The sequence below is a fragment of the Rhipicephalus microplus genome, chromosome 9 (genome assembly GCF_043290135.1).
Source record: "Rhipicephalus microplus isolate Deutch F79 chromosome 9, USDA_Rmic, whole genome shotgun sequence".
Classification (NCBI taxonomy): domain Eukaryota; kingdom Metazoa; phylum Arthropoda; class Arachnida; order Ixodida; family Ixodidae; genus Rhipicephalus; species Rhipicephalus microplus.
Genome location: NC_134708.1, coordinates 75,397,702 through 75,412,953, shown reverse-complemented (window position 1 = coordinate 75,412,953; position 15,252 = coordinate 75,397,702). Strand labels below are relative to the sequence as shown.

General features: G+C 42.6%; 1 protein-coding gene across 1 annotated transcript in view; it reads right to left on the bottom strand.

Annotated features, from left to right (window-relative positions):
* The window catches only part of Cont (Contactin), a 50,759-nt gene that overhangs the window by 29,113 nt on the left and 6,394 nt on the right, over positions 1-15,252 (bottom strand). Inside the window, exons 4-12 of the mRNA XM_037415167.2 lie at positions 14,370-14,491; positions 13,551-13,717; positions 10,151-10,255; positions 9,246-9,384; positions 8,347-8,586; positions 7,493-7,595; positions 6,522-6,703; positions 2,612-2,778; positions 1,607-1,724 (exon numbers count right to left, since the gene is read on the bottom strand). Of these exons, the coding sequence (XP_037271064.2) occupies positions 1,607-1,724; positions 2,612-2,778; positions 6,522-6,703; positions 7,493-7,595; positions 8,347-8,586; positions 9,246-9,384; positions 10,151-10,255; positions 13,551-13,717; positions 14,370-14,491 (1,343 nt within the window). The remainder of the gene's footprint in view (positions 1-1,606; positions 1,725-2,611; positions 2,779-6,521; positions 6,704-7,492; positions 7,596-8,346; positions 8,587-9,245; positions 9,385-10,150; positions 10,256-13,550; positions 13,718-14,369; positions 14,492-15,252) is intronic.

Sequence of the window (15,252 nt, the reverse complement as noted above, 5' to 3'; positions counted from 1 at the left end):
ATTCGCGTCAACAAAAAGGGATACATGAACGAGGCCATGATGCTCGAATGGATACGAGTATCAATGAGGGAATCGTCAGCCAGGTGCACTGCTGCGTCTTTGCAGCATGCTGGTGTTAGATGCGTTTTGTGGTCACTTAACCGACGCTGTGAAGCGCGCACTGGGCAATAGAAAAACGGACCTCGCCATGATACCAGGTGATACGACGTCCACCCTCCAACCGATCGACAATGTGCTAAACCGATCGTGCTCCAACCAATCGACGTTGTTCAAGGACTGAGTGCGACTGGAGTAGCAAAAGTGGATGTCCTGCAACAACCCAAAGACACCGACGGGCCGCCTACAGAGGCCTCTGCTTGCGACCGTTAGTGGCTGGGTGCTTTCCGCCTGGCTTTTCTTGCCAGGTTCCATGGCGGAAAATGCTTTTTAAGAAATGTTCCATCAACAACTCACTGTATGGCATGGAAGACAACGCACTAAGGGAGACGGCCAGAGACAAAGTCGCGTCTTCAGAAGACAGTGGTGCTTCTCTGACGAATAGGAACAGTTGCGATGGTGGTTGAGGGGAGCTCCGATGATCGGAGTGCAGTGCGCCCAATACGCAAATAAATGTCGTTCGGCAACGTAGGGCCGTTTTCCTTTTTTTTCTTTTTCGGTAACCTGAACTTGGGGGGTCAACCTATATTCCCCCTCGACCTATAGTCCGGTTTATACAGTAAATCACTGCTTTTATATCCCATGATTGTAACAGTTCTACACTCCCTTGTGAAACCCTTAAAAAAGTATACTTCTTTATTATATGTCCGTCATAATGACATTCACCACTTCATTCATATGTGTATGAAGCACTGTACCCCTGCATGCAGGCTTCCTTTTATGGCACTGTAATCACCTTCAGAGAAATCTAGAATGTTTGTGCCAGAGAGAAAGCACTGCTTTTAATCTCAAGAAGTTAATGGAGGCATAGAATTTGCAGGGAATCGCATTCCACAAAAAAAAGAAAGATCGGGAGCATGTCTCACTATACAGGTGTGGCAAGAGTCTTACTTTTGCTCCATGATAAAAAATTAACCTATTAAGCTTCCCTGCAACACAGGTGCGCAATGAAGTGAAACATAAAAAAAAAAACGCTATTGCGCATAATTCACCCCTGCTTATGACCTGCACCCCCAACTAAAAACTGCGAGGGGTAAATATATATTTTTTTTTAATCTAAAAAGTAAATTAGCCATAGCTCTCATCCCAAACTTTGCTCCGAATTTTCCTTGTGCCTTATGGGGGTTACATGCAAGATAGTAATTGAGCTGCCAATGCAGTATAGTATAAGACAAGTTGCCTATATATATTACATAAAATTGCAAATACAGCTCATTATCCTGCGATTCCTTTCAAGTTCGATAACTCGAAGCTCAAGCATTGATATATAACGTAAAATGAAAGTCAGACAGACAGCATCCAAAGTCAACGATCAATTCATCGATAAAGGTTGACCAAGGCCAATGAAACAGGACAGGAGGATAGCAGGTGGTTAACCTTACTCAACACGGTTGATCAGTGCTAAATATTACACACAACACATTGAGAGCAGAGGTGAAATGTGACTCACTGACGACCCTCAGCTGCGCCGTGGAAAAGCTGGTGCCAAGAGAGTTCGTGGCCGAACACTGGTACATGCCTTCATCGGCCCGGTTGAGGTCCTCGATGACCAGGATGTTGTCGTCCACCTGCCAAAGCCAACAGAAAAAAATTTTATATACGATGTCGCTGAAAAAAACAAAATCCCATTTCGTTGTGCCAAGGTGGCTTCACGGCAGTGCTCGACAGCTGTGAAAAAAGCTAGCTTTCCAAGAATACGCGGAGATCATTTTAAAGAGGCACTGAAACACTTTTTTTGAGTAACCATGAAATTAATTCACTTGAAGAGCTTATTGCCTCACAAATTGAATGCCACAAAAATTTCAAGAATCCGTCCAGCACGAGTGGAGTTACAAAGATTTGTCGCACGCTGCAATCGCATTCTCTCTTCTCTCGTCCCGACGAAAGCGCTTGAAGCTAAGCAGGGAGGGATGAGAGGAGAAAACAAAATACATCACGCATGCCTCGTGGCCTTGAGCACTTTTTTTTCTGTTTTTTTTTCTTCAAATACACAACCTTTTCAGTGCAATCGCGCGCGCACGCGTGGACAAGTGACGGCCTCTTGTGGCGATCTTTGTATCTATCGAGCGCGCCATGTTCAAATCACCAATGGCTGATAGATGGGCATTCTTCGTGTAATTTTTGAGCATCTTCCATCATTTGTCAAGGAAAGAGAAAGCGATTTCCAGCCGACTTTGATAATTTATTGTTAATTTCAGGCCGCGTGCTGTGCTATAACATTCGGCTCGCGTGTTTTCAGGAGCCTCTACTACCAATCAGCAGCGTTTTTTGACCACGCTTAAACAGTGTTGCAGGACCCCTTTAAGAAAGACTTCACAACAGGAGCTAATTTTCGATGCCAGATCGAACCCCAACTTCGAATTTCAAGTTAGGATGAAATGGGTGGACCTACAATCGTGTCTGAATTCGAGCAGGAAGACGGTGGCATACTAAGTGTGGGACAGTCAACACGCACCTTGTATCGGGCTCGCATGTCATTCGAGTTATTGGTGTTGAGCACCTCGCCGTTGCGGTACCAGTGGTACACCACTTCAGGGATGCCAAATGCCTCGCAGGTCCACGTAAGTCGGGAACCCTCGTCCGCCACTTGGTGTTCCAGCGGGATGGTGAACTCGGGCATCGCTGCAGGTCGGCTCTCATTAAGCAAAAGCACCCACTCAATAAACACGAAACAAAATAACTAGCAAAATTGGTGCAACCGAAATATTCGTGTAAACTTCGCATCCACTTGTGTAGATTGTTCAGCTGAGACATCAGTTATGATCATTGGTTTTCACGACCTCTGTTTCATTTAAAAAGATGGTTCTTTCCCAGTTGCACACAAACACAGGTGTGCATCAACTTCATGACTGATTGATTGATGCGTGGATTTTAATGTCCCAAAACCACCATATATTTACGAGAGACGCTGTAGTGAGGGCTCTGGAAATTTCGACCACCTGGGGATCTTTAATTGCACCTTCCCATGGTAGGAACTCCAGTAAATGCATCGCAGAGTGGTGGGGGTACCGCATGAACGTTGCATAATTGGGTATAGTTTGAGAATGCTTAATTATTATTTTATCTTTATTATTGCAATAGCAATTATGTGGACCCTCTTGGCTGGTTGCCACCGGCGTTGCCATCATTCACCGTATATTTATACGTATCTATATATATAAAAACGCAAGAAAAAAAATAATCCAGGAAAAAGCTCCGGCCCTTGAAACCGAACTTCCGACCTCTGAATTGTGAGTGCAAGGCGTTAGCCACTGAGCCACAAAGGAGCACCTCCTTCAACGTTCAAGCGGTAAGCTATTTATATCTACCACTTCTCGCTGGCAATAGGCATCACGGGGGAACTACTATCGTTCTCAGCATTACCAGAGAAAGATAGCGCAATGAGCAAGCGTTGCCAGATTGTACTTTCCACGCGTACACGTGTACTTTCCCCGCGGAGAAGGGACGCTCTGACATGGGCTCGCTTATCTCGCAATGGGGACAATCGTATGTACGCCTTTGGCTTTCACAGGAACGATTCTGTCGTAGTTACCGAGCGCACAATGGTCACTGCACTTGTAGCACAGTCTTCATATGCGAAAAGAGCACGCTTCTCAGACACAGCGAAGTAACAACTGCGATGCTTATTTGCATCCATCTGCACGTTTTCATGCGTCATTTGTGCGTGAGAAACGCGGGGCACGTTTTGATTTGCTTGCATTTCTTCATGTGACTTTCCAATTTGTTGCTATCACGTTCATTGCTTTGCCTTTGTGGCAAAGCTGTGACTTTTTGTTCTTACTTATTGAATGAAGGAGAAGCGTTGCCTTCAATGAGTGGTAAGACGCTGATGTACGGCTTTGCCCCACTACTGGATGAAGGTGCTGTTGCTTCCATCGCATCTACTCAAGGAAAGCAAAGCGTCAAGGGAAAGCCAAGTAAAGACGCCCTTGACTTAATTCCGAACGCGCGCTCTGCCACTTAGATAAACACCACCCCACTTATATACAGACCGGCCGTGTTCGAGGGAGAGAGAAATATGGGGAAGAGGTCCGCACCCCCACTGCACATGCTCGGCTTACTGAAGAAACTGTGGTGTCTTACCCATTAATGGCTCCTGGAGTGGTAGTTTTGCGGGTATCTGCCTGAGCCGGCGAGAAACGCGATCATGCACAGTGGAGATGTGAACGGCACTGCCGACTGAAAAATGCTCCACATTTAAAAGAAAGAGATGCGCACCAGAAGAAAACAAGATATGCTTCACTGTGACACAGTAGTGACACAAGGGCAGAATGTCACCTGCTCCTCACTGCGTCAGCATGTCATGATGCGACCATTTGCCCAATCTTTCAGGTAAAATGAATTTAATAATGACCAGTGTGACGAAATTCACGTTTTGTTTTGGCTGGAAAAAAAATCATTAAAGCTTTTGAACTTATAGTTTTTGAAGTAGGCATTGCAGGAAAGAACTCCGCAAGCGGTGCAAGCGCGCAAATTGCAGGAGCAACCGGAAATTGGAGATTCGCATACATCGTGAATTCTTCCATACTGTCCTCTATTAAATTTCCTTACAATCCCACAAAGAATGAGTAAATCATGAGGCACTGACGTAGCAAGAAACATGCAATATGCTGGCCGTGCGCCACCGCTGTGTTGCAGCAGAGCATGTCTTGTTTTCCGCAGGCGCACGTTTCAATCGTTCACAAGAACGTTTTTTTTATCTTTAGCGCTGATAGTAACGATGCTGGGGTGCTCCAGCTGCCATTCACTAGCATCGCTACATGGTGTGGCTCTTAAGGGCCATCGTTTCCGCGGATTTGCGGTGAAATATGGGTCTGGAATTCGAGCATGGCACCCAAACTCTTTCGAAATAACCGACTGGTGCTTACCGCCGCTTCAAATGATACACCCAAACTAACAGTGCAAAATATGAGACCGTGGCAACATTTTGAATTAAGAGGCAATTCGAAATAGCCAAGTTCGAATTAATGAGGTGTTACTGTATTTAGCAGTCCCATCTTCCAGCATATCTTAATCAAAACATGTAACGCATCATCGAAGCTTGCATCATGAATCTCACTAGAAGTGTTAGAGGCTGAACGCATGCATTTTAATTACAACTTCGACATATCATGATGGATTGAAATAAGAGCACGATACATAGACAGGACCACGAAATACACGAACAAGCACTTGTCCGTGTCTTTCCTGTCCCTGTCTACTAATCGCGATTGTACTTCAATCCATCATGAATCACCAACTCCCCAAACAACCGTCTCAACATATCAACTCAACACTTTAGCTTTTGATGCAGTCTTTAACTAAATGTTTTGATTGAAAGTTTATGGAAAACGAGACATGACAAATACACTCAAATCCCTTTACAAAAGGCATGCTCCTGGCAGCAATTCTTGCTTTTTATACAAGATGTCTCTTTTAGGCAGGGGACCTCGTATGCATTTTCTTATCTCCCGTATTTTTTCTTATCCTCCATATGCATTTTTTATTCCCCGGTAGTCACGAGTTTATATTTTCCGCCTAAAACGTACTTACAATGTGTACTGCACAGTTCAACTAAACAGTCACAAATTGCTGGGACTTCAAAGTTCCCTAAGACCTAGTGGTTTCTAAACATTTTACACAGACTTTTCGGAAAACATCGGTATGCACAACTGCCTGAAGAGGATGAGCAGGTATGAGCCAGTATATGTTATGAACCAAAACAGTAAACTTTTGAAAGATCCACACACTTACACACTTTTCCAATTTAATAAGGCTCATTTGATAAGCTTTGTGGACCCGCTGCCGACACCGGCTCAATTGGACACAGATGCTGCTTGCCTTCCAGCGGCAGTTCAACGCCAGCTGTCTCTACTTCGTTTGTCCCCAAAGGACAGCTTGCTTCTGCACGAAGAAACCCTCTGGCGCTCCACGCCCACTCATTCCTCCACATGGATCAGACCTTCCCGGTGGCTTCCCTCGCCGAGAAGTTGCGCTCAAAAGGATTCGTGTGGGCGTACCCTTGACTACTGCCATCCAGACTACATTGACATCCGGTACACAGCCACCCCTAATGATGTGCCCCTTCCGAGTTGCTCCAGCCAAAGAGGCAACGCTCAATCACCTATTTAGGGCCAATCTGGGCCTTCCTCAGCCTCACACTCGCCACTTACGTGGCCTTCACGACTACCCCATGCGACCACGTGACTTAACACGCTGAATGCACCGTCTTCTGCATCGACTACTTCTGGCCTTTATACAGGAAACTAAACTCTTTCTTTGTATTCAACTTATACCGTATGGCAAACTGGCACCAATAAAAAAAATATAAATAAGCTTTGCCTATTTCCCCATCAAGCACTTCGTTAGCTTTCAACTTAGCTCACCCTGTATGGTCAGAGTGACACCCTTGCGAATGCTGTCTTGATCGGCGCTGGCGATGCAGACGTACTCGCCGAGGTCTTCAACGCGCACACTAGGCAGAAGTAGCACACGGCCGTGTGAACTGATCTGTGCCCCTGCTGGCATGGGGCCTCCCACACGGGTCCAGTTGTACTTGGGCACGGGACTGCGGAGAAGAGTACAGATGGATGAAAAACACTCAACAACTGTATCTACAGGCCATGTGAGGCCAACAGATATTAAGGCCACACAAAGCATAAAAGGTTTTGCATGTAGCCCTTGATAGAGCGAGAATCAATGCTAGCCAATGTGCAAGATAAGACGGAATGACATTGCCCATGCATGATGTGGTTAAATGGTGTTCTGACGGCCATGGGAAAGTGCCCCTAGCTGGGCTTCCAGGACCCCTGCAACACTTTTTCAGCACAGTCGGAAAGACAGCTTACAACAAAAATTTGCGAAAAGAAACTAGGGACGATTCAAGGAGCAGGAGAACAATAAAATGGTAGGTTCAGTTAAACCTTGATACAACAGTCACTAAGATCTACAATCTATTGCATTAAATCAAAACCTAAATTAAAGAGGCCCCGAAACACTTTTCAATGTAACCACATTGGGTGCTGATGCACGGGGCGTGCACCACAGATTATGGAACTAAAAACTGGTAAAATACTGCACATGCCAGGGTTTCCACAAGCTGTCCCACTCTGGCAATCCAAAAGTGACGAGAGCACCAATTTATCTGCTCTGCATTTTAGATGGCACTGTATATTGTACCGTGACATTTATTCTGCTTTGCAAATATGCCGTCAGTGCCCAGTTTTTTCGTTAACAGTATCAAAACTTGAATGAATTGAATTCAAGGTAAAAAGACAATGTGCACAACCCTGGAAAGGAAATTAAATTTCATAACATTCATATAAGAGATGTTCAAACGAAATAATGCACAACTCACTATCCATAGGCAATGCACTCCAGGCGCACATCGTTGCCAGCCAGTGGGGCCTCGGGAAACGACTTCGGGAAGTTGTTGGGAAACAGGAGCTTCTGACCGCTCGCTGAAAATTAGAGGTTTGAATCGGTGATCCTCATGACAACTTTCATTAATTAGTTAGTTCAGTCATTCATTACTTTGTTTATTAATTCATTCATTTATACAGCATCGATGCGGTATGAGTACGGGAGCAGTGAAGAAATCATACACAAGTATACCCAGCTAAGTGAGCACTCGAAGTTTGAAAATGCTAACATACCAGCTGGGAGAAAAAAAAAGCAAGCCACCCCTATCCCTTCTTTTTACTGAACCTGTCTGTGAATGAACCAGGATAAGACATTGCTATTGCTGTAGGGTGGCACAAGAATGGCGCAAAGAGTTCTTCAAGGGAAAAGCAGGGGGAAAGCATGACTGCACATGATAACAACAAAAAATATGCACCAGGATCTTCCTGTTGCCTTTTATCAAGCTTTTTTTTTTCTTCAGAGAATGTGCCATTTTGCTTATATTAGGCAAGCTCAACTGGCCCGAATCCTGATGTTACCACTTCACTTTTCATTTTCGCAGAGGCTACAGAATTGAAAAGTACACTCAGACTTCGTTAAAACAAAGTTGCACCTCACATAAAAATGAGTTCGTTGTACCTGAAAATTCATTATAAAGGTATATTTCTATCACTGTATTCATTGCAACACTGTTTTTTTATATACTTCATTATAACTGATGATTCATTATATGCGGGTTTTTTATATTGAGGTCTGAGTGTAATGCCAAGACAACAACAGGAAAAGTAGCAAAAACAACAGGCGACTCACAGGCGGGCTCGACCAAAAGGTGGAAATAGGGTCCCGTGCGGCCCGTTGACGAGATGCGACTCTGAACGTTGCAGGAGTAGTTAGCGTCATCGTTCTTCTCCAGGGACGAGAAGTACAGGTTGCCATCGTGCGACACAAACACACGGGGATCTTCTTGCACAAAGTCCGGGAAAGCATTACGCACCCAGAAGTAGTGCACTGCTGGATTGAACTGCGGTGGGTCGCACGACACCGATTTCCCTACGCGGAGCAAAAAAAGCCATGCATTAGGACTTTACAACTGCTCAGCCTAGCTAAGTCTTGGTGAGCACAGATTCACAAAAACAAAAGTCACAGTACGCTGGATATTCATAACTCATATAGACTCACTTGTGCACGTTCAACACATGATTACTTTTGTTCAGATGAGTTTAGAACATCCATTCTAGTTTTCTGGCATATAACTCATTTCAAATTATTCTGTTGTGCTGACTTAAATCTCACAGTTCATACAAACTCTTGCTCCCAAAAAGAATATGAAATGTTTAATATTATAAGATATATGTCTTGCACTAGAATAATGGCATATCTAAAATCTGCACACAAATCTCTGTAAACTCCAAAAGCTTCATCTCAGTCGACAAAGAATTTAAAAAAATTACCTCAAGACCCATGTGTCCCTTAGAATCGTAAATTCAGAGGTCTCAAAGAGGGCTAATTCGTGGTGTTAAAAGCAAACACACAAAGGCGCACTAGTATCGCAACAATATATACTACCATGCTACAATAAAAATGTTCTACAAAACCTGCAGAAAACGATCACAAGAGCAAGAAAACCACCACTGGTAAAATGTCCAGAAGCGAATGATGAGGCATCCGCCCCAAACAACGGGAGGGGTTCGACAAAAATTGAAGCTTACCCCAGAATTCTTTGCCACTGTCACCGGCTCGGTTCTTGTTGAACTCTCCGATGAAGCCAAAACCGAGAGCAACAGAGCGAGAGAGGACCTTGCCGTACTTGTTCTCGGCCATGCAGTGGTACTTGCCCCTGTCTCTGGTCTGGATGGGATGAAAAGAAAAAGGGTCGTAGACACGGAAAACACGCACAATTTTACCCCCCTCCCACCCTAAAAAAACAGCTCTTGTCTGCTCAAAGCAGGGGCGCATGTAACATAACTCTCATGTCAAAATAAGCCCTCATCAGCCCACTTTGCTCTGACGCTGTCTCTAATGTACACGAACTGGTTAGAGTCCCCAATCCCAGAGACACTAACACAACTGTAAACTGTCTTTTTCAACATTTCAAACAAAATTTCGGCTCCATTGTTTCAGAAGCTTTAGTTCCTTCTCATTTATTATTTCCACACTGTAGCAAGGACTACACTTACAATGAACATGGATATAAAGAACTATCAATTATAATGAAGTAAGTGAAAAATAATTTTGCAATAGATACAGTGTTAGGAGTAATCTTTACAGTGACTTTTTGGATATAACAAACTTATTTCTTTTTAGACGTAACTTTGTTGTAATGAGGTATGAGAGTACTTATTTTTTATTGTTTAGTTATTTGATTTCCAAGTTGCCCTGTCCTTGCAAACAGCTGCACTGGCCTGGCAAATTTTTTTAAATATCGAGTGTATGGACAATTTTGATCTGTATGTGCAAAATCTCGAGACACTATTCAAACATGCAAAGGGTTTGGGGTTGACCCTAGGAATTTGTGAAAGAGCAAGGACTCAATTATTGCTAACATAACCATTGTGTAATAATGAAAATCTATTTTGGTTAAGAGAAAGGACAACAAGAAGACTGAAAAACTTACCTGATCCGGGTAATGAATCGTCAAGGTCCCGTCCGTTTGCGTGAAACGGCCATTGGAGAGTGGGTCAATGTAAATATTGAGGAGCTCATCGTTCGCATACTCCTCCTGAAGAAAAAGTTTAAAAAAGCAAAATGAAATGAGGACAAGCACATAAAAATGCATTGCTATGCATTTAGGAGACATGAGATCAAAAAAAAAGTTGCATTAATCTGTAGATCAGGGCAATTAAACTTTTGCTGTTACATATAGGCTTTTATGCTGACCTCAAATATGTAATTAGTTTTACAGTAAGTTGCGCAGTTTTCGTTTTGTGCCATGACAATGTGTCAACATGACATAGCTCTTTCGGGACAAACTTTTTCTGCCACTAATCTTTTATGGTTCTGAGCCATTAATGTTTCATACTGCTCTACATTAACTGTAAATGCAAATAACTACCAAGAAAGTGCATTTAGGACCTTTTGATGATCAACAAAAATTATATTGTGACAATTCTTACAATCATCAGCCTATACCAATTGCTTACTTTTGGCTTGTAATATTTATACAGTCGATACCAAGTTTGAAAGAAGAAACTCGCACCCTTCACATGTTAAGAAATATGTGGGCAAAATTTCATCCCGATCAGGCTATCAGAAGTACTAAAAACAAGATGTCCAAACTCAAGAAGTTGCCCAAAAATGGATCTTAAAAAAAGCACATTTTAAAGGTATAGGTAAAGCTTGTCTATGCAGAAAAGATATGTTTTTTAAGATGATTTCTTCCCCCATGAGAGCTTGGCAATTATGGTTACTCTGAGCATGTGGCTTCAGTGAACTCCTCATGCAAAATGCAATGGCAAGTGGCCAGGTGACCACTTCCAGGGGACTCCAGAGAATGAGCTCTTTTAAGTTTTTAGTAGCCACCTTGTGCTCTTTAAAAGCATTCTTAACCTACTATGAGTTTAATTACAACTTTTAGTGTGTTTTTTTGTCAAGAAAGTAGAAAAGGTAAACTTGTGAAATCAAATAAAACCAAAAAAATAGGTAATTCTGGAAAAAAAAACTTCAGTTTTTCGACTCGCGTCTTAGACTATGCTATAGCGAAACCTAAAGAGATCAGCAAAATATGTTCCCCTTCACAAGAGGTCCATTATTAGATTAAATTTTATTGGTGCAAGGGCATCTAAGGCCAAAGAGAGCCAGTACAGTTATGTCATTGCAGGTTATTAGTCAGAAAATTAAAACACATACTGTGTAGGAGCATATCTATGAAAAATATAAAAGCACACACAAGAGTTCCATTCAGTGAGAAATGGACTGGGGCACAAAATTAGGAAACCAATTATACAGTTGATTCATAATAAACAAAACTCTCCTAAATGAAATAGCTGAAATAAATCAAATCATGACTTAAATGGAATAAATGCCTCTAATCTGGCTGGTTCTGTACCTGAATTCTACACCCATGTTTATCTTTCAGCAAAACGAAACATTTTTCTGGTTTTTTCAGGGTTTAACAGGAGTCTACTATATTAGAGGCAGTTGTTCCATTTCAGTAGCAATTCTTCCCAAGAGATTTCTATATACTGAGACACTACTGTATACGTAGGTAAACTCCAGATGCAACCACAACTGCTCAAAACTAGTAAGGGAACATTTGCCCAAGGAACCAGTCTGGATCTATGCCCTGAAAGGTTCACCTGATTATGTCCTTTTGTTGCCATGATGTGATAAAGTTTTATGAAAAATTCAGGTATGTGATGGCATCAGATTTATTTCTTTAGGTTGTACAGTTGCAACATCTTACAACGAAGTAAATCTTAAATTCTGGCTGCTGGCATCACCTTGTGGGCATATGTATGTTAACAGTGAACATTAAATGCAGCCAAACCCATATGTGCCGAAAGCACTTGTATCAAATTGTCTGTGTAGAACAGTTCTAACATCCCTTTGGAATGCTGTTGAAAGAGTTTAGCGATAGTGCATGCATTGGAGTTGGTTGATTGATGATTACGAGTGAAAATCGGCACTAAAAAGAAATCACAAAAACGGGCCCGAGACCACGGCATGTTCCCGTATCCTTTCTTGTACTGTGATTTTAGCTCTGTTTTTCGTTCGTACCTCAGTGATATATCAAAAAAGTTTACCATCCCTTCCGTTAGGCCAGGCAGCATGCCTCGACAAGTGCACTTCTGATAATTTCACAATCATTTTCTCTCTTTATTGGAAATACTATTTATGGCAGCAAAATGACACTGTTTTGATAAACGCTGTTAACTAAGGCATTAAAGGGCCACTCAACAGGCTCTAACATTTTATGACACCTTTCAAAGAAGCTCGGCAATTCGTAGAGCATATCGCGGCGATCGTGCTTTTCAAATATTACGGTGCTTCGCGCCGCACAGAGCCTCCATTTCGAAAAAAAAAAAAAAATCCTGTGTTCCTTTCCTATGCTTGATTAATCTTCCTTTCACGCACAGTGACGCAAAGTGGCGGATCGGGGACTTGACGTAGCACACACCTCACCGTTCTTCCTCACACGCAGGGAAAGGTGTAGCCCGTCGTCGTGACTGGTCTAAACCAGTCACGACGACCGGCTACACCTTTCCCTCCCTGTGAGGGAGAAGGGTGGCGAGGCGACAAGAAAACTAAAAACCAACTGAAACCGATGTTCTAACCCCTGTAACTTCCTTAGTATAGCTTGTTCTTGCAAAATTCTCGCGGCAAGATGTTCACAAAGAAAAAGTGCACATATTTTTCTTGATAGCAATATTTGGACCTTGGGGTTGTATATCGGCTCTTTAAATCTGAAAGGAATTCTGCAACTAAAGAAATATGACCAAAGTGCACATCACATTATGTGAACTGCTCCTGCTTCATGATCATAGGCATGGGCACAAAAAATTACGGGGGAAGGGGAGGGAGGGGGCAGCTGCACCTCCTAGTCACCTAAGAGGGGCACAAAATCTGCCCCATACATTGACTTAGTGAGGAGCGGCACGAGGCAGTGAGCAATCTCCCTCCCCGTCCCCAATGGGGAACATTGCGCAAACCTATTTTCATGACACAGAATGCTCCACCTGATGACGAACTTGCGTTAATATGTTTTGCTGCCATGCACTCTTGTAAAGCAATGAAGTGTACAACTAGGGGGTAAAAAGTACTACGCAGCGAAGCATACTACGTGCAGCTTATATCGCGTAATGAATTGCCGACGTATTTAACTATGCCGCGATTGCCTCCAGAATGAACACAACAAAATATGACAGTAGGACACAGTTATTTTAGCATCAGATACAACTTCACTATAACAAATGTAACCTTTATTGTGACAAACTTTGCGCTTACTGCAGACCAATTTACGCCTACCGCACACACAGGTAACTGAACGTGACAGAGTTGTAACTGCGTGTGCCCACCTTGAACCACTTGTACGTGGGCGGCGGGTTTCCCTCGGCCACACAGCGCAGGGAGATGTCGTTGGTCTGACTACGACCACTTTGGTCAAAGATGACCTCCGCGGGCTCTTCGACAAAGTAAGGACCCTGAGGCACCTCCTCTCGGTTGGTCAGAATGTACCCAAAGTCTGGGGGGGAGGTTTAGAGGAGGTCATCAAGCAACAGTTAAAACAATGCCCCCATTTGTGGAGCAACGAAAGTATTGTAGCGAAGTGTTCTGAACTCAGCTAGTTGGTCTACATTCAGCATGACGAACAGCACTGACAACAACACGGTGTATTCGTCCTGTGCATAACACTTTTGATGCTTGGGCTAATTAAGCTGTTTACAGAAGAAATCAAGGGACACTAAGTTTCGAATCCTCTTTCACCAAGTTGTAAATTTCAGAAGGCATCAGATGCTTGCTGGCTGCACCAATCTAGCTAACAATATTGCGCTAGCAAGTTACACAGTTTTTTACAAACAGATACTGTTTGCAAACCAGATACACATTTCTTTACAGGAAGAACAAGCAATCTAAAAGCAGTGAATACCATCTCTTTTTGGAATGCCTGCACTTCACTGGAGCTTTTGAATGCAGTAAATTGATTCCCTTGTGCCTATCAGGTTTTGTGCCTACCAAGCTGCATAACAATAAGATCTGCCCAGACTAAACATATTTCCACATCACATCCATTGCAGGCTGTACACCAGGAGATGCAGTTAATGTCACCTGCACTGCACCACGACGTAAACGAGGACTGGACAGCTATGAAGACCGAGAATGAATGGTGCACATACCGAGAGGTCGTTCCTGAATATAAATCTGGAAGAGCCTTTCCTTGGGAATCTCGCAGATGAATGCCAGCTCATCTCCGGGGGCAACTTTTTGAAGGCCCCAGCGGTTCAGCTCGGTTGAGAAGCTACACAATACAGAGAGAAAATTGGGAGAGGGTTGTTAAAAATGGGCGAATACCACACTTAAGTGATGACGGCTGCACTGCACTAACTATACATAAGACTTAAGTGGCTCCACAGTAAAAAGGTCACCAAAGGCAAAGTTGTGGCAAGCATCAATCCTCTCCGTTATTAGAAATCTCTCATCATGTGTCGTTTTCCTTCACCTTCAGCACAACTATTCAGTGTTTCAAAATACAGAAGATACAGTATGTTCAAATACAATCTTCTTTTCTCTGTAACAATCACAACTTTAGAATTCTTCACTGATAGAAGTTTGTTAATTGCCTATAAATCATTTCTTTTTCACTTACACTTGATATGAAATATAGTACACATTGATGCAATAGCTTCAGTGGGTATGCGATGTATAAAAATAAATGAATAAAAAAATAATAAGGGTAATTAGAAAACTAATGTCCCAGCTGTCTTAATAGCAAAAATTATTTGAAATAATCAATTATAAAACATTAAAAAAGCACATGAGGCCTCAAATCATCAACGAACTACCACACACCATCATTTTGATTCCTATCTAGTGTTATTAGACTCATGCTCCATTCAACCTCAAAAATAAATATTAAGCAAACTAAAGCTCTCTATATATGATCTTAAAACTTGCTATAAAAATAATGGTAAAGTAATTGATTGCTCTTTGTAATTGTTTTATCACTTTCAAGGGCAAGTAATTGGTCATTGCTGTCTGATTTCTAATTGAAATATAATT